Source organism: Thermobia domestica, chromosome 1, assembly GCF_964235325.1.
Source record: "Thermobia domestica chromosome 1, izTheDome1.hap1.1, whole genome shotgun sequence".
NCBI lineage: Eukaryota > Metazoa > Arthropoda > Insecta > Zygentoma > Lepismatidae > Thermobia > Thermobia domestica.
This window is the reverse complement of record NC_137454.1, coordinates 144,977,645-145,005,318: the sequence shown is the minus strand read 5'-3', so window position 1 is coordinate 145,005,318 and position 27,674 is coordinate 144,977,645. Positions and strand designations below refer to the sequence as shown.

The 27,674-nt window shown below is 35.9% G+C and overlaps 1 protein-coding gene across 1 annotated transcript; it reads right to left on the bottom strand.

Annotated features, from left to right (window-relative positions):
* LOC145689741 (polyubiquitin-C) lies at nucleotides 1-27,674 on the bottom strand. The gene is made up of 3 exons (XM_081763945.1): nucleotides 27,519-27,674; nucleotides 17,915-18,108; nucleotides 1-2,563 (listed from the first exon to the last, which is right to left on the bottom strand). The coding sequence occupies exons 2-3, from the start codon at nucleotides 18,102-18,104 to the stop codon at nucleotides 240-242; spliced, it is 2,514 nt and encodes an 837-aa protein (XP_081620071.1). The 5' UTR covers nucleotides 18,105-18,108; nucleotides 27,519-27,674; the 3' UTR covers nucleotides 1-239.

The following is a 27,674-nucleotide window of genomic DNA, read 5'->3' as shown; positions in this document are numbered from 1 at the left end:
ATTATGTGACAGATTTATTAGGTAGTGCCTGCATACAATTATTATTTCATAACATTCGAAGTAATAGTATACTGTAAATCCTGATTTTACATAGTATCAAAAACTGAATAAAAAAAATTATGAAAACAAAATTTGAAATTCCATTAAGCATAACTGAAAAATTTAATTCTTAAAAAAACTTCCTATTTAGAGTAAGTAACAAAATAAGTATGAAAAATTATGAGGCACTGAAAGAAAATTCAGTTACCACCTCGAAGTCGAAGCACTAAATGAAGGGTAGATTCCTTCTGGATGTTGTAATCTGAAAGGGTTCGACCGTCTTCAAGCTGCTTTCCAGCGAATATCAATCGTTGCTGATCAGGTGGGATTCCTTCCTTGTCTTGAATCTTTGCTTTCACGTTCTCGATAGTATCAGATGGTTCTACTTCAAGGGTGATTGTCTTTCCAGTCAGTGTCTTCACGAAAATCTGCATTCCTCCTCGGAGACGCAATACAAGGTGAAGTGTGGATTCCTTTTGAATGTTGTAATCTGAAAGGGTTCGACCGTCTTCAAGCTGCTTTCCAGCGAATATCAATCGTTGCTGATCAGGTGGGATTCCTTCCTTGTCTTGAATCTTTGCTTTCACGTTCTCGATAGTATCAGATGGTTCTACTTCAAGGGTGATGGTCTTTCCAGTCAGTGTCTTCACGAAAATCTGCATTCCTCCTCGGAGACGCAATACAAGGTGAAGTGTGGATTCCTTTTGAATGTTGTAATCTGAAAGGGTTCGACCGTCTTCAAGCTGCTTTCCAGCGAATATCAATCGTTGCTGATCAGGTGGGATTCCTTCCTTGTCTTGAATCTTTGCTTTCACGTTCTCGATAGTATCAGATGGTTCTACTTCAAGGGTGATGGTCTTTCCAGTCAGTGTCTTCACGAAAATTTGCATTCCTCCTCGGAGACGCAATACAAGGTGAAGTGTGGATTCCTTTTGAATGTTGTAATCTGAAAGGGTTCGACCGTCTTCAAGCTGCTTTCCAGCGAATATCAATCGTTGCTGATCAGGTGGGATTCCTTCCTTGTCTTGAATCTTTGCTTTCACGTTCTCGATAGTATCAGATGGTTCTACTTCAAGGGTGATGGTCTTTCCAGTCAGTGTCTTCACGAAAATCTGCATTCCTCCTCGGAGACGCAATACAAGGTGAAGTGTGGATTCCTTTTGAATGTTGTAATCTGAAAGGGTTCGACCGTCTTCAAGCTGCTTTCCAGCGAATATCAATCGTTGCTGATCAGGTGGGATTCCTTCCTTGTCTTGAATCTTTGCTTTCACGTTCTCGATAGTATCAGATGGTTCTACTTCAAGGGTGATGGTCTTTCCAGTCAGTGTCTTCACGAAAATCTGCATTCCTCCTCGGAGACGCAATACAAGGTGAAGTGTGGATTCCTTTTGAATGTTGTAATCTGAAAGGGTTCGACCGTCTTCAAGCTGCTTTCCAGCGAATATCAATCGTTGCTGATCAGGTGGGATTCCTTCCTTGTCTTGAATCTTTGCTTTCACGTTCTCGATAGTATCAGATGGTTCTACTTCAAGGGTGATGGTCTTTCCAGTCAGTGTCTTCACGAAAATCTGCATTCCTCCTCGGAGACGCAATACAAGGTGAAGTGTGGATTCCTTTTGAATGTTGTAATCTGAAAGGGTTCGACCGTCTTCAAGCTGCTTTCCAGCGAATATCAATCGTTGCTGATCAGGTGGGATTCCTTCCTTGTCTTGAATCTTTGCTTTCACGTTCTCGATAGTATCAGATGGTTCTACTTCAAGGGTGATGGTCTTTCCAGTCAGTGTCTTCACGAAAATCTGCATTCCTCCTCGGAGACGCAATACAAGGTGAAGTGTGGATTCCTTTTGAATGTTGTAATCTGAAAGGGTTCGACCGTCTTCAAGCTGCTTTCCTGCGAATATCAATCGTTGCTGATCAGGTGGGATTCCTTCCTTGTCTTGAATCTTTGCTTTCACGTTCTCGATAGTATCAGATGGTTCTACTTCAAGGGTGATGGTCTTTCCAGTCAGTGTCTTCACGAAAATCTGCATTCCTCCTCGGAGACGCAATACAAGGTGAAGTGTGGATTCCTTTTGAATGTTGTAATCTGAAAGGGTTCGACCGTCTTCAAGCTGCTTTCCAGCGAATATCAATCGTTGCTGATCAGGTGGGATTCCTTCCTTGTCTTGAATCTTTGCTTTCACGTTCTCGATAGTATCAGATGGTTCTACTTCAAGGGTGATGGTCTTTCCAGTCAGTGTCTTCACGAAAATCTGCATTCCTCCTCGGAGACGCAATACAAGGTGAAGTGTGGATTCCTTTTGAATGTTGTAATCTGAAAGGGTTCGACCGTCTTCAAGCTGCTTTCCAGCGAATATCAATCGTTGCTGATCAGGTGGGATTCCTTCCTTGTCTTGAATCTTTGCTTTCACGTTCTCGATAGTATCAGATGGTTCTACTTCAAGGGTGATGGTCTTTCCAGTCAGTGTCTTCACGAAAATCTGCATTCCTCCCCGAAGACGTAACACAAGATGAAGCGTTGATTCTGAAATGAAACAAAAGGGAAATTTTGACTTAGTAGCTTATGAAAACTACTGTTATGCATGCACAACTATACACAATTACGTCACTAAAAGTTTCTAATTATCCTAGAAGGGATAGCAACAAAATTATCTTGTAACCTTTATAACCTTGTTGGAAGCACTGTTGTCATGGTTACCTTGTTTCTCTCCATTACTTTTTATCTACTAATTTGCTATTTGCTTGGGTTATCAGTTATCTTTAGGCTACAGTGCATGAGAAGAACGTTTGACCTGGGTAATATATTGAACTACTGGAAATTTAAAACACCAGATACATAGAAGTAATGCTTAGTATTGCTTTTGTTCTAATATTATCAAAGATTTTTGTAATGGCAAAATAAATGGTGACATTTTTAATGTGTACATATAAACACGAAACTCATAACATTTCTACCTATTGGAAGGAACATTTCAATTATCCAACAAGGAGAAAAAATAATTACTCGGAAATTACATCAATTGTTATATAAACATACATTCTACTCTAAATACAACTAAATGGGTAATTATCTCGTTGCAAAATTTGGTGTAATTATCGTTACACAATAAGTAGGAAATTACGAAACACACAAGTCTCTATTCAACTATCCTACTGAAGACAAAAGGCCTTCCAACCACCCACATTATTTCGTTGTTACTTTCGCGAGTGGAAGTAGCAATGCCACAAAAATACAGGTTTCGTTAAAATGTAGGAAATAAGGAATTTATAGGAAGAGACGCAAATATAAGAAAAATAGGAAATGTAAGTGCATTAGAAAGCCTCATTTATTTCCAACTTAATTACGTCCTCATAAGTAGTATTCCTACAAAAATACCTAATTTTATACTGCAGAACTGAAATCAATAGTTTTAGCTAAAAGCATTCTGAATTTGCTACAATATCATGTGTAATCTTACGTGTATGGATTTTAAATCTCGCTCTTTAGTCGTATACGCTGAAGAAGGGAATATAGCGGTTATCAGCTTTAATCATTGTACGATTTTCGACACCAACCAATAGCCATTCTTAAGGAAATCTATTCTTTCTTTCAACGAAATTTATTCTCAAATATTCTTCATGTTCGGTGTGAATTTAATTCTTACATGACTAACAACCCTTCAAATACGCAATTTTTTTACTAAAACTAAGCGAAGCTTTCGTTTAATATGTTTTAAAAGACAAGGTGAATTCATCCCTTACCTAATTTCAACCTTAAACAATGGAGTAATTTAAAAATGACACTTCATGTTTCGTTGGAATACGAGATTTAGTAATTTCACGAAATTGTGGATTTTTTTAACGAGTTATAGTGGAAAATGCTGAGTCAGACATGTCGAATCAACACAAATACGAAAATGTTACTTCATCATTCCAGATTTATGACTTAGCAGTTATAGTATCCAAATAAACTTGGAAGAATAACAAATTTTATTGTGGTACGTTACCCAGTTTGAAATTACTGCTATGCAAATTTAAAAAATCGAGAAACATCCGAACAGATGTTTCAACAATTCTGGAAGCTATCCTAGTTGTGCTCGAGATAGAAGGGTCATTTTAGAGCATTTTTCATGCCCTTTCCTACTGTATACAATATAACGTTTAAAAAAAAATTCAAAAAATATATTTTTAAATTAATGCCTGGACTAGTTAGCTGGTAATCACGTGGCTAAATATAAATTTGACGTTGAGTGAGTTCATAGAAAAAAAAAAAAAAAAAAGATTGAAGCTATACATTACCTTGTATAGAGAGCATAATGCATCATACATTCTGTCATTATTAGTTTAAGGAAAATTTTGAGATTATTTGAGAGAAATTTTACGGAAGAATTTATAACACAACATGTACCAGACTGCCATTCAATGAAACGTTCTTAAGTGGTAGTTGGAGAGTGATTAATTCATTCTTTTTTCTCTTTTTCTGTTTAACTAGGAAACTAGAGATAGGAAAACAGAAATGTAACAGCAAGAATGCATAAAATTTTCAGACTAGGTAACGGGTCAAAAATTTGGGCTACAAACAGGAAATTACATTATTACGAAATGCATATTTGATAACTGACAAAAGTGTCGATTATTATCTTTACTTGGAAGTCATTTTTGGACAAAGATTCAGACTAACACAAAATCAGAGGTTCAAACAACACACTTTTTCACGAATTAAGTGAATCTCCCATTGATAAAATACAAATACAATTAAAGTTGTAAGTCACAGCAATGGGAGAGGAGGGGGAACTCATCTATGAAACGTGCATTCTTTGTTACTGCTGAAGATTCATCAGAGAATCATATTCTTCAAAATCAAATAACCAATCAGTTCAAAGTCTTAAAAGTAACCGAGCTGTACAAGTAAGCTTAAAAAATAATTTTAACATGGAAACAGAAATTTGGGGTGCCAGAAAGATAATGTGGGAATTTAACGCACCCACATGCTCCGTCACTAAAGTAAATAGATAAAAACTTCTGGAAGAGGAAGTTATTTTGGAGAGTCTTAACTCAAAACCAGGGAAAAGCTTATCAGTAGAAGTTGTAGAAACTGTTTGTTCATTTTATGAACACGATGTAGTGAATGTAACAATATCGACTACCAAAGACTGTGTGACATTTGTTCAACTAATGGAAGAAAATCAAAGATTTCTAAAGCACTTTATTATGTAATCTTGAGCAAGTACACTAACATTTCGAAGACCAGGTTCCCACCATGAAAATATGCTTCCCTTGCTAACCTAGTGACACACTGGGGTGTGTATAACTCGCTACAACGTCGAACTAATGATAGAAAACAGTTAACTGCATTCTGTTACAAATGGTAAATAATTAAAGATTATAAGTAATGCATAGCACAAGCTCTTTTCAACCCATCGTTTGTTGCCTGTAACCTAACTGGCCTGTTGAAATTCATACGTAAAATTTTGAAGTCCTTTGGTGAAAATTTAGCTGAAAACGTTCAAGTCCGTTGTAATCCCGAGATTTAAGAAATCTGCAGAGTTTATCAGTCTATTCCTCATTCGGCATGACTACGCTCCAAACAGCGTGGATTATTTCTTGTCTATACACAACAAAATTTACAAGACTGAATTTGTCACTCGTGATTTTTCTGAAAATTACAGTATAGTTCTAAAAGATGAAGTAGAAAGCTACCATTGGACAAGTGAACAGGTCATAATCCATCCCTTCGTAATTTTCAAAGGACAGACTTAAGTTGAACATATTAGATCCTTTCTATTTCAAGAGTGCCCTCGGAAAATATGTGAAACATACTTCGGTCCCACCCTCGCCTCTCTCTTGCGGAAGAAAATTTCCCTTTGTTTAGGGAAAACAAGTTAAAGACCTCGGCTGTGTTGCCAATTTGTCATTCAGTCGTTTGGTCTTGCCGAATGAAGATCGTAGGCTACTTAGAATGGCTAACAAGGCACTGCACAGCGAAGCCTGTGAAGTAATTCTATGTAGCAATCTTGTCCGCATCAACTGTTCAAGGATCTCGGCCACAGCAACTTGTTTCTCTTTCGAGGGAGGCACGGGAAGACACATCGACAGCAGCGCTAGCAGGGGCACTTGAAATAGAAAGGCTAGAATAGTTAAGTAATAGTTTAATTGCTTAAGAGCAGTTGTTCTTAATCTCTTCGAGCGTAATTCATCTTGGGTCCATGAGATTATCCTGAGTGCTATGTCAACATAACCCATTCCAATCATGCACAAGGCTAAACGTAAGACTTGGTTGAAGCCATTTAACCAGAAAAGAAAAGATCCAATTTTTAAAGTTGTCTTGAGGAATAAAAGCGAAAGGAAATTTTGTTCTAATTATTTATCTTACATTAACCATCTTTTCTCTTACACTCCCCCCGGGGAAAAATTCATTTATTTTTTAATTTATGCTTGCCTTCCTGTTTTTCAACAGAAAGGGATCAACGAGGATTTCTTTGACCGATCCTTTCAAAACAATAATCCAATTTTTTATCTTTGAAGAATATCTCATTACAAAATTGATATAAAACTCACGGTATAAATGCAGCAAAACTTTAGGTTTTATTAAGTGGCTGAACCACCGATCACAATTTTGGCATATTAAAAGTTTAATCAAAGAACGTAAAATTTCTTCTATTATAAAAAGCTATTTAAAAAATCGTACGTCCGTACATAGTTTATTGATCCTTTGTTCCAATGCCCCTTTCGAAATGAGCACGCCACAAAGGGGCGTTAACGTCCAGATGGCCATTTGCCCAATACAATACTTTTCGAACTTGTGCTTCCATGAGGAAGATTTTAGAACAAGCAGACTGGTACTTCGACACAGCACATAGTAGAACTTGTTCCAGAGAAGGGGGATCTGTAAAGAGGCTGGCAGCTAGGATTTTCATAGATGCCACATGAAAATCAAATACATATCCCACTACATTTTTTTTTTAACTAGGTAATAGAGAACTACCAAATTTCGCATACTCAATTATGTTCTATCAGAATTGTTCTTGAAAAATCCTATCAAGAAGTGACTACGAAAGGAATAGGAATATTACCCCCAAAACTACATCTAAAATATTAACTTTTCACATTAGAATCTTGGGAAAAGCAACTGTCATAAGACCATAGCATACCTCACTGTTGTCTACGAAGCTAAAATAGGTGATTCGAGTATGTTTTATACATTTAAAAAATTCTATGTTCTGTGGATAACAGTAATGGTTGTTTTGCCTAAGAAATCAGCAACTCCTCCCACTGGAAGGACTTATCTCGAAAATTTGGACACTCCCCTATTATTTCAGGCAAGATATCTTTCGTTACAGCAGCAATTGTGATGTCTCGAGCTGTCAACATTTTAAACAAAAGTATTTCACTAATCTCCTGATGCGAGCATTTTTTGAATGTCGTCTTCTTTCAGTATTTCGGATAAAATCCTCAATTTTAACCATGCAAGTTCAAGAGAAGCAAGAATGGTTTTAAAAAATGCACTGTACAGCATTAATCTAGATAAGCGTTATTTTATCGAATTGCAGCTTATTTTCATTATTTCACGAGAGAGAGAGAGAGGTGTCTTGTAACCAGGTATGATTTCTCTATTCTTTGGAGACGAGAGATGGGGTAATGACTTTGGAATTGTATCTACGGTATATAAATTTGGGTTATATTTGAATTTTCACATCTACAAAACATTAGTTACAGAAACTCAGAATAAATTAATTTTGTTAGTTTAACGTTTCAAGTTTATGCTCTAAGTTCAAGGAGAGAAACCCAGTATCACATGCATCAGAGGTACACACACTTGCCACTCAAGAAAGGAAAAAAAATAAAAAATCCTAGAAACACACTAGCAGGAAAGCATATACATGCTTTTTCGGCATGTTCTACAACTGAGGTCAATGTGTGGATTTTTTTTTTTTTTTTTTCGTGGGATTAACAAATCTTTCTCCGACAAGCACGATTTGTAATCAAAACGAAAAACTTATTTACTAGAGAATCGATATTCTGATGTAAAACTTATTCTTAATGATCAGCAATATTATACTACTACTACTATCATCCAGAAATTAGGGTTGGCATCCTTTTTTAATATTACTCGTTAACTGGATAGAATTTAGCGTCCCTTTCAGCACTGAGGCTATGTTAGACTTGGATCTACATTTTCACGTGGAATCCGATCCACAGGAGCTCCTCTACTGACTCAACACTATACTCCACAGATGCAATATTAAAATGGCAACATAATGTAAAAAAGTTGTACAGACTACAAAAACCATTACACTGGTCTTCCTCTTAATCAGACATAGAACAGATCAATTCAGGCAAGCAAAAGCAAAAACTTAGATGTTACTGCTTGTTTTTTGGCGAAAAAGATTCCAGGCCCGAGATACAGGCCATTTTTCCCGTGCGAAATTCGGCAAAATATAAAATGCTCTACCTCCGGAACAGTTCCAGATATTTTATTGTCTTTTGTTTTACTTGAAAGAATTCTTTGCTAGTAAAACTGCTACCCTCAGTTAGGAAATGTATGTCCATTTCCTAACTTCTGAATCTTCTTGTACGTGTTGTATCTTCTGATTTTTTTTCTTTTAAATAATAAAATAAAAAAAAAATTAAGAAAAAAAGATTTTGACTTAATCACGTACAGAATTACGTGCCATGAAAAGAACTTTCACTTTCGAACTCAACAGAAGTTTTGCCATACATTATACCAGTTTCCATTACGACAGTCTCATATTGGTATCAAAATCAAAATCTGGTCTTATTTGACATGGCATTTTAATTATATTAAAATAAGGAACAGCTTTCCAATATACTACAGCTTACAAAATATATATGTCCAATTCCGAAACATATTACAGGTTCCAAGGCTTACCACTTTTGCGCACTGTTTAGAACTGACATTAGCAATTCAATAAACTGTTCAACTACATCAGTATTCTCCTTTGACATTGAGGGATGCCTTCTTGTTGAACGAATAGGAAATAGGTTTCCTGCAATCTTCGTCTTGCAGGTGAAAATCTATACTCAGCAGCTAGTCCATGTGGTACCCTCAACTGATATCTATAACCTCTGCAAGCCACCAGTCACACGCAGGCCAAAAACATCCCTCTTTGTAGGATGTGAATTTCAACATTTTTCTGCAGTTTCCAAGATCTTAGTTGGACAAATGATTTTTTTTTTTCCTTTAAATAACACCACAGACTGGTGCCACCAATCATCCTGCAGTAGTGTCAATGACAACCCTTCCCGGGACGCCCATCTCTAAAGTCTTTCCAGCCTTAGAACAAAGTAGACGTAAACAAAGCAAAATGAATTACTCCGCGGCTCACACGTGCTTTGGCAGCGAGAGACGTGAACAGCAAGATAGTCTGCTTGCTTACTGTCGTCGCGTAATTTCGACTATAAGGCTACAGTTTGTTGATGAATAATTAACGAACTGACACTGACTACTGATATGTTGGAGATATACAGTATATTTTCTTAAACCTTTATATAAACGAGATTGTCTCTATTCCTGTTGTCTTCTTTAGTGTTTTATAACACGAGACGAAAATGGATTATTGTCACACATCGTCGCCGTGAAACTCTGCATTCTACAATAATTTTAAATGAGTGGGGAAGGCGCGTGAACGCATACGCATGCGCAGTGAATACTATACGTCCAGATACGGGTGAGGTTGAAATAAAGTTACATCTGTTGTTAAATATCATATATATTGCGCTTATTATCAAAAAATGTAGGATAAATTCAGATATTTTTATTTGAAATTATTTTAGTAGGGATTATATTGCGGTAGGATACTAGTGCACTGAGACCAACAACCAATCACTGGTCACCGACAAACTGGTAGTCAGGTGGGTTTGTTTACATCTACTTTTTTCTTAGGCTGGAAAGGGAATAGATTCAGTGATATCCATTGGGCACCCAGATCTTCCGATCTAACTCTGCCGGACTATTTCCTGTGGGTGTTATCTTAAGGAGAACGTGTATACCACGAAGCCCATTACCACCAATGAACTGAAGGACAGCATCCGAGAAGGGATAGCAGTACCCCTGTATTCCCTATGCTGAATATGATTATTCGGGTGAAAAGTACCCATCTAAGGGATGTAATCTTCAATGAGCATAGTGCAAATCTCCCGTTCTTTCGCAATGTGTTCCACATAGTTTGTAATTAAAAGTTGTGTTCAAGATGCTCCACAAATAATGTTAAATGTGTCCCATCAATATGGCTCACCCTATATATACACACAGTTTTCTTATTTTGAATATATGGTCCTGAATGTTAATATATGGTAAATTCAACATCTCGGACTACCAGATATCTCCCTACTGTGCGTAGGATTTCAAATGAAACGAACGCTGGTGAATTGTATAAATATTTTATGGATATTTTATTACGTACAAAAGAGTACCATCTTTTTATTGTACAATTGTTTGTTGCAAATGTTCTCTTGCCACTAATTAGAAATATGTAGTGATCCGAAACACTACAAGGAGCTTATATTATGAATAGGAACGATAAGTGCAAATGCGGTTTTTTTAGTTGATCTGCCAGTGGGACCACTATGCCAACGTTGTACAAATATATTGACTGATTCCAATACAGTAACACCTCAAAGTTACGTTGTTACTATCAAAACCACCTTACGTCGAATTCATGTAACTCAGGATACACTTTTGAAATATGCGTTTTGTTTAAATGGGACCAAGGACTAACAAATACACTAATTTAGAGGGAAGATGCACTTAAATTTTTAACGATCTCAACTTTCGTCAATCGTAGAATCGTGAACGTGCATAGAGAATTCACGCAAAACATGTTCAATACGTATCACAACAAGAGTAATATTGAAGACAGCGTAGAATTTGAAAATAATAATAATCTTAACTTTTGAGTTTGCGTAAGCCGAGATGTTATTGTATTCCATGTTGGACCACAGCTAGCAAAACTAGAAGTAAGCATTAAGTTGCATTAAGCATTAAAGTTTAGTGGTTCCACTATTTTGGATCATTAATGCAAACTTCCCGATATACGGAGACCGAAGCAACGCTGGCACTGGCTATAATTTACAAGTACAATTTAAGAGGTCAGCCATCTCCTAGTGCGTGTTTACATTTATGTACGATTTCAAGAATACAAGAGAAAATTCTTTCTGATCCTACACCACAAACTCGTATCCATCTTTTCTAATCTCCCTTAGTTTGTCAATTAACACAAGAATGTTTGTAAATTCTTTTTCAAATAAGAAATTAGAAAAGAACAACTTAGGTTTAATGAATAAGATGCTTCGTTGGCTGTGGAACTCGTTACGTCAGCCAAACAATTGTGCGTATCGAGATACTGCCCATTTGAGATGAAATATATGAAAATTGAATTTATCACAACGGTATTCTGCAGAAAACAGTTCGGACATCTAACGATCATTTCGTGAACCATTAGTTCTCACCTTTTTACATACAAGCGCAAAGTCATGCTTTATATGCATTGCCTGCGTAAAAAACAATTTTATGAAGTAAAATTTCACATGCAAAAAGAAATCTTTATCTTTATGCAAAGATATAAGTGGCAAAATTCCTACCTTTAACCTATCGTTGGTGGGTGGCTAAAAGTTAAATATGGGTAAGAACTATTCATCAAAATGTTACTGGAGGTGTTTAGGTCATTTAACCTCAAAACAAAGTTTAAAACTACTAAGATTTCCCTTTTCATTTATGAAAGAACTACGAGAATTATTCTAAAATTAAGGAGACTTATTAAGCGAAGGAACTTGATATAACATGTGTAACAACAGAGCGTATCTGTGTGTTTGCAAAGGAATCTAATTCAGTTCTTCATTCTTGAGTCAACTTTCGGCAATACTCAATATGGATATGAAAGTAGGAAAAAAGAACAGCCATCGAATTTTGTTTCCAACAAAAGAAAGAAAACGATAGATTTTGAGGATGCTACTTTAACTCATGCAAACTTTCGTGTTAAAAAAAAAGACGACAGGTAGAAAAAATTTAAATCGGCCGCTAACCCAATGCAACAGATTAAACGTGAATAATTTGCTTTTGTATTTTGGTAAGACTAACCGGCGAATACTACAGAATTCCGGAAATGCTCACGAGTAGGCAACTTACATAAATCGCTGGATTCTGTACCAGGACAATATTTTGGAACACAATGTTTCTCCAGCTTAATTATCGACGTTTAGAAGGTCGAGATAAGGCCCCATACTCATGAAGCTGCAGCACCAGGGCACTACTATGATGATGTGCTAACAAATAGATCCTGGGAGGATATATTGTAGTGGTGTCCGACACACACACACACACACACACTTCAGTTGTTCCACGGAACAAATTTGCCGTTTGGCGTCTTGTGAATGCCACAGTACGACTGATCCCTGACTAAACTACATCCGAAATGAATATTAATTGCTGACACCACCTGTGTTGCGCGGAATTAAGACTAACTGCGTCAGAGAATCCACTGACATGCGGATTATGCTATGGCCACCCGGTTGCATGTGTTTCAACTATTCACCATGCTATTCACAAAAAAGGACATCTTACGGTGGCCAGTAATGCGAATATCGTGCACTGAAGGCCAACCATATCATGACAGGAAAAAAGCTGTACAAGCGCCATCTGACGGAGATTGCTGAAAGTTAACCGCGGAGGTATGGGTGTACCCGATCGATTGTCCAAAAGTTCGAGCAATTACACCATGAGAAAGAAAATCAATGTTACGTATTGTTAGAAACAGGTTTTGGTGTATATTTAAAACTAAATACCAACATTGTATGGAGGAAATCAATCGGGTGAAAATATAGGGACAAGGTATCCAGTCACAGTAATTATTGCTGGGAAATGGATGGAAGCTAGGATAAAGATTCAAGCTATTCCTTTCATTATTAGTAAGAGCCCCGATGCCAGCTCACTGGATTACTGTGCCTTTCGACTCCTCAGTTACTGCCTCCCTTCTCGTAAGTTGGGTACAATTTCCGCTCTTTCAGAAACGTCTAAACTCAAATGGAGAAAAACAGCCCTTGTACACCTACAAAGCCTTATGCGGTTGAAAGTTTGCTGCAGTTCTAATCGCCACATAGAACAACCGATGGAAGACGGGCGGACTGTCATAGTTAAGTGAACATTTCGAAGTCGTATATGGAAGCCTATCAATATCTCTAATTTTCTTTTAAGTGGATTAACATTGCAGTGTTGAATTTTCCCCAATGGTCATCCATACAGGTACTAGCCAGACCCTGGTGACATCTTGGAAAGGGAAATCCCACCTGGCATTGTCAACAATCAAATACTAATTTCACCAAATGAACGCAATAAATTTTAAAAAATTGCTTTGACCGAGTCCCTACATTCTTTGGCACCTTGACTGACGTTCCTTTCATTCTGTTGCACTTATTTGTAGCAATTATCAGTATTGTTACTTTTGTTTCTTTAGTCGGAACTAACTTGAAACAATATCTTTATAATAATGATCAACTGAAAGCAATTAATTCATGCATAGGGTTAACCTAAATGATTCATCGGGTTTCAAAGCATTATTTATTCACAACTTGGAAAAAGCTCGCCTCGCGGCAGGCCTGTGACGGTATTCTACAAGACGACGGCAATGCAGAAGAAGAGTTTGTGTGTGTGTGTCAGAATATGCGAAGTGTTCGTTGGTTACGAGGATTCAGCGCGCATTCGAATGCGAAAACTGAAAAGCTGCACCTGGTTACTAGAGCATTTTGCGTTGGTTTCGACAGTTTTGTGATACGTAGTTGTCTGTGTAAACGAAAAAATAGGAGAAGACCGCGTTTCAACGGAAATAGCGTAGCGCGTGAGACAGCGTTGTGCGCAGCCTACAAAAATTAACCGTTCCTGCAAGCCGTGAACTGAGCATTCCGTAGAAATGCGGCATGTGTAGAAATGTGCAGTTCAAACCCTATCGTTTGCAAAGGTTACACTTTACTCCAGACTAATATGTCCACCGATTGGAGTTTTGCACCCAAATGCAGCAAGCAATGGAAGATCATGACTTTGAAGGGATACTAAGTCAGAAACGAGGCGGCTTTATATCCGTCGCAGAAGGTGAATCGTCACAGTGTGAGAGAGTGGGGTACTGAATTGCTGCATGTCCATGTGAAGTTGGAAAGGGAGTCGTCGAAAGTGAATCTTACGAATGCACGCTGAACACTCGTAACCGACGAACACTTCGCATACTCTAACACTAACACACACCAGGGTTGATATGTTTAAAACAAAATGTTTAAAACAAGTGTTTAAAACATGTTTAAAACGAGGGCTGTTGTTTTATTCAGTTTGTTTTAAACGTTTTAAACAAATTGTTTTAAACGTGTTTTTTTTCGATGCTGGTTGGACATGTTTAAAACAACTAAAATGTCAGATTGAAGAAGCTAATTTAATTTTCTAACAAACAACCCATCCTCCGCAGGGTTTGTGCATGGAGTAAATTACAAGCAGAGTTATATTCTTATTATAACAGCAATTACTGAACGAAATTCTGCACATCAGTGTGCTTATAACTAAACCAACAGAAGTTCAAGTGAAGTATTTGAACATTTCATGAGATATACATAATTGAAAAGCTTATAGACCACAAATTCCAACGAGATAATATGCGTGAAATTCCCGCCGTATTTGTAGAAAAAGAACAGACATAAAAAAATCATTAAAAATATGAAAATATTGACTTTGCGGGGCCCTGGCAACCCTTGCAGTTACCTGCGCTGACAAAATGATGCTAATGTGTAGGCCACATACTTGTGACAATAATATAAGAAATGGTAGTCATTGCTGCCATTGCGTAATGAATTCGTTTTATGTAGGAAATATTTTTTAAAAAAATATGCGCAGAAAAACATTCATTGAATTAGACATTCTCTCCCCTCCCCCACTATAGTACCACGTCCATATGCAAATCATTTTTGCTGCACACATCATGTATACGAACAAGAATTATGCTTCTAGACCACTTCAGTGAAATATATCTTGTGTTATACGGGACCGTCCCGAAAATAAATGTAAATTAACCAAATTTGACCCCCTCTTCCTCTATAAACAACAAGTACACATACAGGTTACTATCATGTAGGGGACTACCTCATTGCTTCACATACCAATTTTTATGGATGTACCACACAGAGGGGAGGAATACCCGCCAAAACCTGATGAAAAAAAATTGATGATAAAAAAAACTTCATCCTCCCTCTCTCGGCCGTACATACGTACCCCGTATATACATAAAATGCAAGTGACGGAAAGCTTTATCTCTCAAAAATACTTTGGTACCAAATCACCTTTCTAGCTTAATTAAGGACTGAGCTATTGACGTTTGTTGTAAAAATAAATGTAATTTACGTCAAAAAACTGAAACTCCAAAAATTGGCTAACTTTGTCCCCTCCCTGCTCCCCATAATAAGCAAGAAATACAAATCAGGGTTGGCAAAAACCATGGTTTTTATTGAAAAACAAAAAACCGTTTTTTTGGTTTAAACCAGGTTCTTTTGGTTTAAATAATTTGCTCTATATATATTCATATCATATATGGACAGAAATAAGCTTGTTTCGCCTTGATGTTATTATGCAACTACCGGGTTATGCTGGAAGGGATCACATAAGCTTAAAGCGGAATAAAAATCGTTTCTCGAGTTACATCCGAGAGAAATTTTCCTCCATTTGAACTCGGAACCAGGACTAATTGGCCACAAATGCGATACGTCTGCCGACTCACTCACGAAGGAATCCTGATAAAAATACGTTGTACTGATCTTTACATGCTTCTTAATATAACTGTCAAGAGTCATTTCAGAAGGACAAAAAGATAAACAGTTGCACAAGTGAAACCATAATACAGAATTACATATGAACAATTTCAAAGTACTACGGAGTACAGAAGAACTAATTTAGTTCGAGTTAGTTAACAGCAACTTTTATTGGTCCAAATTAAAGAAATACAACGACTTAATTTGCATATTAGTAAGAAAAGTGAATAAAGATACGAATTATTTGAGTCCACTTTGGCTCAGACTCATTTATACATAAATAAATACCAAAGAGACTTCTCATTTCACTAAATGTCTCTCGTAGGGTCTGACCCCCCTCTCCCCCCACACACAAAAAGTACGGCATTTCGATGTATTTTATCAATAGTAAACATTGAAACGTAACAATATTTAGAATTTTTCTTTGATTGCAATTAAATAAAAACAATAATAACAACTACAAAAAAATCACAAAACAATATAAACTTATATATATTGTTTATAAACTTATATATATATATATATATATATATATATATATATATATATATATAAAGTTGCTTATGCAGTATAATCTTTTTGAGTAATGAATGGGGAATTTAGGTCTGAATATAATACGAATAATATACGGGAGTGAAACGTGATAACCCACAAACGTGTGTTCATCAAGATTTTACAAACACTTACACTTTTAGGAACATTTTACGTTTTTTGGTTTAAACCAGCCAACCCTGGTACAAATACACGATATTACCATGTAGTAACCTACTTCATTGCTTCATGCAACAATTTTTATGAATCTATCCCAAGAGGGGGAAGGGCTCCCAAAAAAACTGTTGAAAACAAAACAAAAAAAAACACACGATATTTACCCTCCTCCCACATACATAAAATGCACACCAGGAAAGTTGCATCTTTGAGGAATAAATTAGTACCAAAACCATCTCCCAGCCTTAATTTGAGGTTTAAGACTGAGCCATTGAGGTTTAAAGCCCTGACACAGCAGTTGCGTCAATGGGAGTTTAAAGATGAAGAATGCAGACGACCAGTAGAACGTAACACAAAGAAACTAAACTACATATTCTGTGAATGGAGATCGGGAAAATCCCGATTTTTTCTCCGGAATTGAACATTTGGGCGGATCGAGATTAGGGAAGTTCTCGAAATTTGATCTAGCGGTTGAATATAGATGGCAAGCAAGAGTGTAAAAATGTAATATATATGCTTATGTAGATTATTGTTTTAAACAAAATAAACGTTTTAAACATGTTTTTTTCTTGTTTAAAACAAAGTACTTTGTTTTAAACGTTAAAAACGTTTTAAACAAAAAAAAACATGTTTTAAACATAAAAAACGTTTTTTATGATTTTTTTAAAAAAATCATGTTTTTTTTCAACCCTGACACACACACACACACACACACACACACATATTCTACAATGCTGCCATCATGTAGTGTCGTCACAGGCCTGCCATCTAGCGCGCACCTGAGGCACGATGCGGGGTTTTATAAATTTGGTTAGTATATCGTGTTGTGTATCGCCTGTCTGTACGTCGTATACTTGTAAATAAACAGCTTTGAAAGCCGATTAATCATTTAGCTAACCCTGTATTTTGAACTACTACTTACGAAAGGGGAAAAAAGTTTAATGTGCACAAGGAAAGCAGTATAAATTATTGCTATAGCAGTGATGGACGCGAATCGTAACAAGTCGCACAGCTATGCCCTTTAGGCTAAGGGAGACTACGATTAAGGCAAGTGAACAATGATTGAATATTTAATGGAATGATAATGTGACCGGAAACTATAGTGCCCCGAGAAAACCCACGGACCCTGTGCACCAGAGGTAAGTTCCTACAACTGAGCTACCGTGACACCCTTTAGGGTAGAGGATATGTATTACCGGTACTAATTAAAGTGAATCATGAACAAAAAGTGGAATGAAAATGTGCAAGGAAATGGGACATTTCCGACAAAAATCAGGATACATCAGAAACTCACGTAATCTGAGATCAAACCAGAGACCACTTGCACTAGGTCAACACTACCAATGGCTCGCTATGCCCGTGATTACTGCAGTGGAATACTTATGGTAATTACCTTTCTGAATATTGTAATCCGAAAGTGTTCTTCCATCTTCAAGTTGCTTTCCAGCAAATATCAGTCTCTGTTGATCAGGAGGGATCCCTTCCTTGTCCTGTATCTTCGCCTTGACATTTTCAATTGTGTCTGATGGTTCGACTTCTAAGGTGATAGTCTTCCCCGTTAGAGTTTTCACAAAGATCTGCATATTTCTGAAAAACACATACAAAAGTAAAACAAATTAGCTTCGTTTCACAGTGTTCGAGAGACCTCCAAACAATTTCAATTCAATACTGAAAACTGGAACTAGTACATCTATAACTTCTGGTTGCAATAGATTAAAAAGACGGAAGATATAACCTGTTCCTCGGACACAATTCATATCAAAAAGCCAAGCCATTACTCGCTATCTGTTACTGTTCTTGCTTTATGGATATTAATACTGAAACCGAAAGCTATAGTTGGTGCCTGTACGGAAATAGTAATTTTCAACACTTTCGGTTTAGAGATAAAAGTTGAAACATTCTTGGGACACTGAATTTGCTTTTAGTAGATGCTGGTAATGTTTCATTTTGATAGCTTAAATAGCCTAGTTTTTCCGAAAACTGCTTTTCGTTTACAGTTTTCGCTTTCTGGTGACCAACGCTGGAACCGGAAATGGTTATCTATCTATCTCTAATTTAAATAGAGGGTTAACGTATGAAAGTGAATCTACTGTTGGGACGCTGAATCAATTGCAAACAACAGCTTCTCCATATTTTGTAGCTTTTGCTGATACTTACCAGCAAACAGATGAACACAGCAGTTCTGTAGGGCTTCCAATACTTATCCAAAGCATTGCTTGGAAGTACACGTATAATAATAATAATAATTACAACTAATCGTGTATCAGGTGCTGGAAACATTTTACAAATGTTGTGAGCACATCAATTAACAACTAAAATTTAACAAGACATGTACAAATATAAATACTATTATTATTACAATGATCTGAATTTATGTTATTGGTCAAGGCTTAGCGCACCTTTCAGCAATAAGCTTTAAATAGTTGAAAGTAGTCGTGCAAGCATACAAGCTCTCACCGAAATCTAACTCGCTTTCCCGAATCAAAGCCCGTTCACACTAACCCACAGTGGATTTCGTAATAGGGGGAAAGGTTCGAGACATGAAATACTGTGGTTAGCACATCAAGGGTTCGATCACTAAACTATTTTACTTGCATCATATATTGGTCCGTTTAGCCAGGATTTCATAATGGGGGGGGGGGAGTCCAAATACTGTAGCTATCACACCAGGTGCTTGATCAATCTAAATTTCACTGGCAACATTTTTTTTTTTTTTTTTTTTGTCAGGACAATAAAATGAGGACATGTTAGTAAGTATTTTAATAACAAACTATGATGAAATCTCGAATAAAAGAATATAAAAAGTATTGAAAAAGATTTTACAGTATCTACGTTCCTTCCTTTGTTCACTCAAATATACCAATTTTTCCTTTCATTATGACTTCAACTACTATAAAAAGTATCCAATAATGTGTTGTAAAATATTTTACAATATTTGCGTTCCTTTCTCTGTTGAATCAAATGTTAACAGAACTTCCTTTTCATATAACGTTTTGTTTTTATTATTCCGTCAACTACTATCTGTTCCCAATGACAGGTTAAAGGAGCAGTAGAAAACTGTTTCCGAAATAACATGCTTGATACTGCAGATGACGAAAATTTAACAAAAAATGTCTGCATTGTTTTAGAATGGCACTATGTTTCCGAAAGCTTGAAATTTCCCTGACTAGTAGAAATTCTAAGAATTCCGTAATTTTTCTAGAAATTTAAAATTCCCTGACTTTTCCAGAATATTCCACTCATTCGTCCCTGTGTATTGTAAGTATCAAAAGGCCAGCTGTTTTTTTTATCTTCAACGCTGATTATTCTTTTTCTCTTTTCAATATTTTTTCATTTCTGGTTTCGAAGGGGAGTTGGGACGCTCCACTTAGCTATGTGTATGTAACCTGGATATTTGTCGTTAGAATTTCAATAGTAGTCATAACTATGATTACATAACATGACGAAAGGAAAAGCTGTTTGGATTTACACTGAACTTAATCAAGCTGATATTTCGAACTATTTTAACATTTTTAATATCGCTACCGATACCAACGACAGAGTATCTGCATTTTAAAACTTTTAATTGATATTCAAATCAACTGAGTACGAAGTCCATACCTATGAATCCAATGAGTGTGCAGACAATCATATATATAATAATAATAATAATAATAATAATAATAATAATAATAATAAAAAAAAAAGCGGGTACAGCACGTTCAGAACCTGTTCGATATCATTCCATGTTTTGCAAATAACTAAACGGTATTTTATACAGTAGTTACTTGGAAATACTGAATGTTTATTTTTCCATCTCAAAACAAGTTTCTGATAAAAGAGCTTTGTTAAACAAATTTTACATACGGATAATTCGGTTCGCTATAAACTATAGGTTAAAATTGTGCTTGAAGTTGTAATTGATTACATTCAACAAATTTATTCTGAATTTGTTCAACTACTCCGAACTCTATACAACTATATTTATACAATACTTCAAGTACTTCGTTACACAGGCAAGCGGATAATCCTGCACTTTAGCGTCGTGAATTAAAATGAGTGATTTTTGGGATGCCATAATTTGTAACTCATAACCCATAACTCAATTTCACTCATGAGTGAACATGATGAAACTTAGCAATCTCAAATTACACCCTCTCGCGTTAGTTGGAAGCGTGGCGCCAGTAACATTTCAAATAGAACGAATGAAATTTTTTCGTGGCTGATAGCTTCTTACACCCACGGACACATTCTTCTAGGTTCAAGAAAACTATAATTTATATTTTACTTAATCTCAAATTATATATTTCCGCTAAGAGTTATTTGAATTTAAGGCAATCATAATTGGCAGATGCAATGGTTTCAATTCATAGTTTTCTTTTTTTGTTGTTGTTGTTTTTAATTAATTAAAAGAATCCCGTTTGAGAACAAAACTATCTTCTGCGCATAAATAATGTCTGGCAATGAATATTTGGGAACATGACAGGAAAAGGAACAATAGGAAAATATATAAACTTGCACATGACAAAGAACCGAAACTATACTCTTAGTCAGGGTTAGCCCAAGTGGGCCCAGCTCGAAAAAACCCAGTGGTTTTTTTCGGGTTGGACCCACCTGAAAAAACCCCGTCTTAAAACCCACTTGGGTTTTTGAGCTTTTTGTTAGTATATTATTGGTACAACTAAGGTGATCACATTGAAAGTTATTTTTATCAGATTTTGAACTTTCTTTGGGCGAATTAGATGCTCTCATTTTAAGGTAGACAACAACATTCAACATAAGACCTTTATAAAGTTCTGAATAAACTGAATGAATGAATAAATAAATAAATAAATAAACTTCCCTTAGCTTGAGATAATTATAGAACAAAATGTGTGGATTATGCTTATAGTCTATTTGAAGTAAAATAAGCAATTGTATATTTTAGAAAAATACTTTCCGTGAATAGTGTGCTTGCTGACTCGGCGCCGCCGAGAGACGTTATCCCTCATACGTTGACGGGTTTAAGGTCATAGGTGCCGGTACTAACAGTAAATATGTAAATACATTAGTAAAACTATTAGTATTATTCCTTACCTTTGGTGGTAACAAAAGTATTCAGTAAAATTTGGTTTTCCAAAAACAGTCATTTGTTGTTACCCTTCAAATAAGCATTCTGTAGAATGAACACCAGCAATAGCATAGATTTCTTGGCAAAATTAAGAAACTTAATGCTCGGAGCTCCCAAGACTACGTAACTGTTACTATTTCAAGTGCTGAATTCAAACTGCAGTATTAATTGAAGTTTCGATGTACAGTAAAGCAAGCTTCATTTTCAGGGAAAACCTGTCGTGAAAGAAGTTTTCTGGAAATTCCCGCAATGGAATGAGCAAAGCATAGGAAGTGAATACTTCAACAATAAAGCTATTTATTTTACGCTGGAAGATATTTAATTTCGTTTATTACATTTTGAAACATTTACTTTATAAATTATGAATTATAGGCCTATCTTTGTTAATTGTTTTAAATTAATTTTCGGAAAATAGGATTGGTTTTTCACCGACCTGGCCGGAAATATTGCTATTATTTTGATTAAAGCCGGTGACCTGTGCAAACTTCGTACCAGCCCATTTATGACCGGTTTTTTCAAACGTGTATCTAGTTCAAAGTATAGATTTAAAAAGTAACTTTCATTCTGCAAATCCAAAACTTACCTTTCACCATGAACAATAATATATTAATCGTTGATAATCTGCTTACATAATTTTGAAGAGATGACAGGGACTGTATCACGGAAAATTTGAAATTTATTTGTAAGGAACTTTATACATTTATTGAGGGTAAAAAAAAGGACTTCTTAAAGCAATTTCCTGTAGTTGATGTGTAAGTTTAAAGAATAAATTTCATTTTCCAAATCCAAAATTCTCACGTAAAGATTAATTTATTCATTTGTTTCGGTAATTTTAAAGAAGTGGTGATAAATACAAAAAAATGATCAATGCCGATTTCAGTTTTTCATTTATAGCAAGGATGGCCAATTCTGGAATTCGGAAAAATTTCTGAATTCAGGAATTTTCCGAAATCCGGAAAGTGAAATTTCCGGAATCCGGAAAATTTTGGCCATTCCTAATTTATAGCATTAAGCTTATTATTCAATGTACTAAGGATATGCAGAATACAGGTGCTAATGCACTTTTGTTCACGATAGTAATTTCCTTCCCATGGGGGAAGGGGTCCGAACAGAGATACGTTACACTTAGACCTATATCATACGGAATTTTGCGGGGGTGCGGTTTTTCTACTTTCCATAATTAGCAAACCCTAGAAAAGAACCGTCTTGCAACAAGTGCTCGGGAAATTCCCGTAATTGAACGCACAAAGCATCGAAAGTGAACTTCAACAATAAAATCAATTATTTTACGTTGAAAAATACTTATTTCGTATAAGACATTTTGATGAATTATGTCTTTGTTTCAAAATAATATAGATATTTGGTATTCATATTTGCCGAACGTCACTCAGGCTCCTTGGATAATCTACATTTGTTCGTTTGTCTGCCTGTACTACACAGTGTTCACTTTGTTTTTTAAATTTTCAGGATACAAACTGGAGACACTAAATTTTGTGCATAGATTTTGGAGGCATACGAACGTAAAATTACAAAATGGCTCTTTAAAAAAATATAGCGGATATCCACGCTACAAAGGGCAGTTTTCGGTCTTTCAAGTTGAAATTTCCAGAGTAAAAGAACGAGAGACTAAATTAGCTGTATATATTTTGGCGGCATAAAATTTCAAAATGGCGGCCATTATTCAAAATAGCGTGTATCCATGGTACAGGGTACAATTTTCGGACTTTTTAAGTTCAAATTTTGAGGGTAGAAGCACGAGACATTCTAAATTTGCTGTATAGATTTTTTCGGCTATCCAATAAAAAATTCCAAAATGGCGGCCATATTTTCAAAACAGCAGAGAATAGAAAAATGTTGCAAGTTGTGACAATGACAATCTTGAAATGTAAATCATATTTTAACATTTTTACCCCAAAAGACATTGAAATATTTCGAAAAAAAAAAAAAACAATTAAACCCGAAAATACCCACATGGGCCCAGGTGGGTTGGGCTTTTTCAAAAATACCCGGGTTTTTTCAAACCATGCTCCTAGAACATGTAAAGTGTCTTTTTCATACAGTACGACCTATACTTTCAATAGTTAAAAAAAACTCCAGCTGCAGAACAAAATATAACATACGCCCGTAGATTTAATAATGAAGCTGCATAAAACTGCATTACATCATTTTAGTGGATAAATTCTAGTCCATTATTGTCAACTTTTCTTGTTATTACTTAGATGATATTTCATTATTATTGTTACTGCATTATGTTATCTTAAATCTGTTAGATATTCCAGTGGAAATTGGCGTTAAACTATTTGGAATTATGTTGTTAAATAAAATAAGTTGAAAATTGAGTTTAATATGGATAGTTTTTTTTTTTTTTTTTTCGTAAGAATTACAGTACATGATTTTTCATATTTTGCTTTAAGCACTGGAAACATTTCTTGAAAAGATGTTTATAACATACGCTGGTTCCGCTATTTCCACTATCAGTGTGACAATCCTAAACCACCACATTTTTAATTAAAACGCCAAAGTGCAGAATTACCGGTACGCGATTTACCAAATGGGCCCTGCCTGAAAACCCACCTGGGTTTGAGTTTTTTATTTAACTTTCAATGTAAATTTCCAAGATACATGAAGTTCATAGTCAAGTCTCGTTCTTCTCAATGCGTTGAACAAGCATTTTGTTTCCTTAGTAGTACTCTACAAAAATGGCAATATATGAACTAAAATTCTGCAAGTTTCACAATTTATTCAACACAAATGAAATGCCGCATACTGGAATAGTATTTCTCAATCTCTTCCTCATTCATACAACAAATGGTTTTTCCATTGCAGTCTAACTTAGAGGTAAACTTTACAATTACACTCCAGGTGCCCACCGATAAATAGGACCGCTTTCACAGGGCTGAATAGGATAATGTACAGTTTGCTTAATATTAGACAAGTTTGGACTCATGAGGCACGAAACCATTTTCGTAGTCTCGCATTCGTACCAATACTTACATTACCTCCCCATCGCCCCCCCCCCCCCCCGTCAAATAAAAAGTTCGGTTGAAGTAAATTGTAACATTAAAATACACGCTCCAGCTGTGCCTCTCTCTGGCCAAGTAAATTTCTCATGGACAATACCGTATCCGTAAGTTTTCTCCCATATTCTTATTTCGCCAATTCTTCCATTATCCTTCACTTGCCTTACCAGTGTTGGTTAAATTTTGGCACACCATATTTTGGAAAATTGTCAGGTAAAATTCAAAAGATTTCTAAGGAACAAATTTCTGCAGGCGACAGAATGAAAAGTATTAAAGCAGAAAATGACACATGAATATACGTGAAATCCCTTTGGGTAAGTCTTTACTTTGACTCCAACTGTGACTTTAATCGGTTCTTATAGGTTCAGTTACTTCCTGGAACTGTATGTGCGTGAGTCACTTGTTGGAACTGTTCGTGCCTTTGGTGTGACGTCTTAGTTCATATTTTTCCCACTAGGTGTCTGTGTAGTCATATGGTAGTTTGTTAGTGTGATGTCACATGCTATGTGATCTGTCGTCACATGTTCTGTGTGCATGTATGTGTGTGCTGCATGCGGGAAGCGCGTAACTGAATTGGTTGAATTGAGTTAGAGAAAACCTATCATAGTTGTGGTCTAAAACTGAAGATATTTTCGACCTATTGTAAAAGTGGACGTTTATTGGTTTCTTGTTTGTAATAATAGCAAGTGTGCTCGGTTTAATAAAACGACGTGTGTGCGGAAAGGAACATTTTTGAGTAATGTCGAGTATTGCGCATGTGTTCTTGGTATCTTATTTTTTCGTGTGTGGAATCAGCAGTTATGAGTTCATTATTCATGAGTGTTCTCCTATGGCGAAATGGTGAGTGTTTTCTTTTTTTAATTCATATTATTTTTATTCTTGATTTGTTTTGCATTCGAGTATTAGGCAAAGTATTTGGCTTGCTGCTGCTTGTCCTATTGTCTTGTTGAGATGTATTTTTTTTTCTGTCATGCACTGATTTATGATTAGAGACGACTGTTTTTTTTTTTTTTTTAATTTTTCCCTTCTTATCTTAGCTTTATAGTAGTGGTGTGATTATTATTATTTTGGATGTTTTTATGGTACTTGAGCGGGGGGTTTGGGGGCCGGTGGCCCCCCCATTTAGATCTGAAAATTCATAGCCACCGCTTCACCTGAATTGATGTTTAGTAACATTGTTGCACTTGTACTTATAGTATAATTCTTAACATCGTATAGTAACATTGTGGCCCTTGTACTTATAGTATAATTCTTAACATTGTATAGTAACATTGTGGCCCTTGTACTTATAGTATAATTCTTAACATCGTACATTACTTTCACTGTGTTAGTAATCGTAATCGATTCATGTGATCCGGTTCCGGGAGCAGTTTAGGAATGATTCCTAAACTGCTCCCGGAATCGGATCACATGAATCGGTTGAAGTCACTGTTTGGCTCAAAGTAAAAATTTGCCTACATTGGAAACTAAGAGATATCAAACCGTACAGTACTTGGAGAACCGTAAAGCAGCCTTCGAAAACAGACAAAATGATTTTTGCCTATACTGAACTCAATTTATGTTCCAACGTGACGCCATAGCACAATGAAAACACGACGAAGTTTGACATCGTTCGAGCCAAGGACTGGTAGAGAAAGGCTGACATTCATCAAGAGAGGCAGTGAGAAAGTATAAGTATTTAACTGTTCTGCTGGACACCTAGGGAAGGTCAGTGTGTGATTTTCGTATGAATAGTACTTTTGTGTATGCCTATCATCGATGACGCGTGTTCCCCACGGATGTGGTCTACCAGCTTCGCCCTGCCCTGACTGTTAAGTAGCATTCGTGCTTTTTACTAGCAACCTACAACAGGTTGGCCTCCTCCAACTAAACACAGGTCCAGATTTTTTTTAAAAAATGTTTCGGTGGTTCCCTTGAACTTCATATATGCTAAATGGGTATTGTTACGTCGCCCAGGACAAATACTTTAGAGAGAGGACAAAATCTGCGGAAGAAATTATTTATGAACAATTATTTCTGGTAACCCCCTTGAATCTCGCCAGGCGCAAAAAAGGAACAAAAGAAAATAAAGGAATTATAATTTTTCAACAATTATTTCGAGTGGTATGTCAAAACTTGACCTGCAAGGCCTTCTCGTCTCCCTTAGCCTAAAGGAGATAAACATGGGACGTTAAACTGAAGATTATTTCATTTTCCAGCTGTGCATCGATCTACAGTACCACATTAAAGGGTATTGTATAGTTGAGTTAGCGTAGCAGGCAAGTTAAGAACCCATTTTGTTAAAATTAATCAAGGGTAATTCCTTGTGGCTGAGTAGAGATACCAGCTGGAGCGAGTTTCTGCTGTAGAAAATAAGCAACAGATTCTTATACACATAGATACAATTAGTAAACCAAGATTTTACTTCCAAGGATTCACTGCTTTGTACCTCCACAAAATAATTCACAATGAACTAATAAAATTACTACTTTATACACACAAAATTTCACTCCACCCATATTGTTGTCACTTCGACATTTTTTTACTTCGCCATTTTGGCATCTTGTTCATTTTTTAAAAATAAATATACATCTGCATGCAGACTACTTTCGCCTTATTTCAAGTCTATATAAATATGTTGCTGGTACAAAATTATATATATATATATATATATATATATATATATATATATATATATATTTTAAATATCAATTTCATATGATAATTACTATTTATAGTGTTCAACGATAGTATAACTGATCCACCTAACAAATGTCTACGCTACCAAAATTATTTTTTTAAACAACTCCACAACATGTCTTTCTATACTGCAACGCAACTACAAGTAATATGCTCATAATATTTATAATAAATTAGAGTTTTAAATTAAGTATAATACTACAAATTACCTGGTAATTCCGTCTACTCCAGTGATTTGTCCTTCCTACTCCTCTTCGACTTATGGACTTAGTCAATCTATTTCTCAGTGTGTGTAAACTCAATCGTCATTGGCTAAATCATCACCTTTTATAATGAATCATTGGTCAGCAATGTCACATGTATAA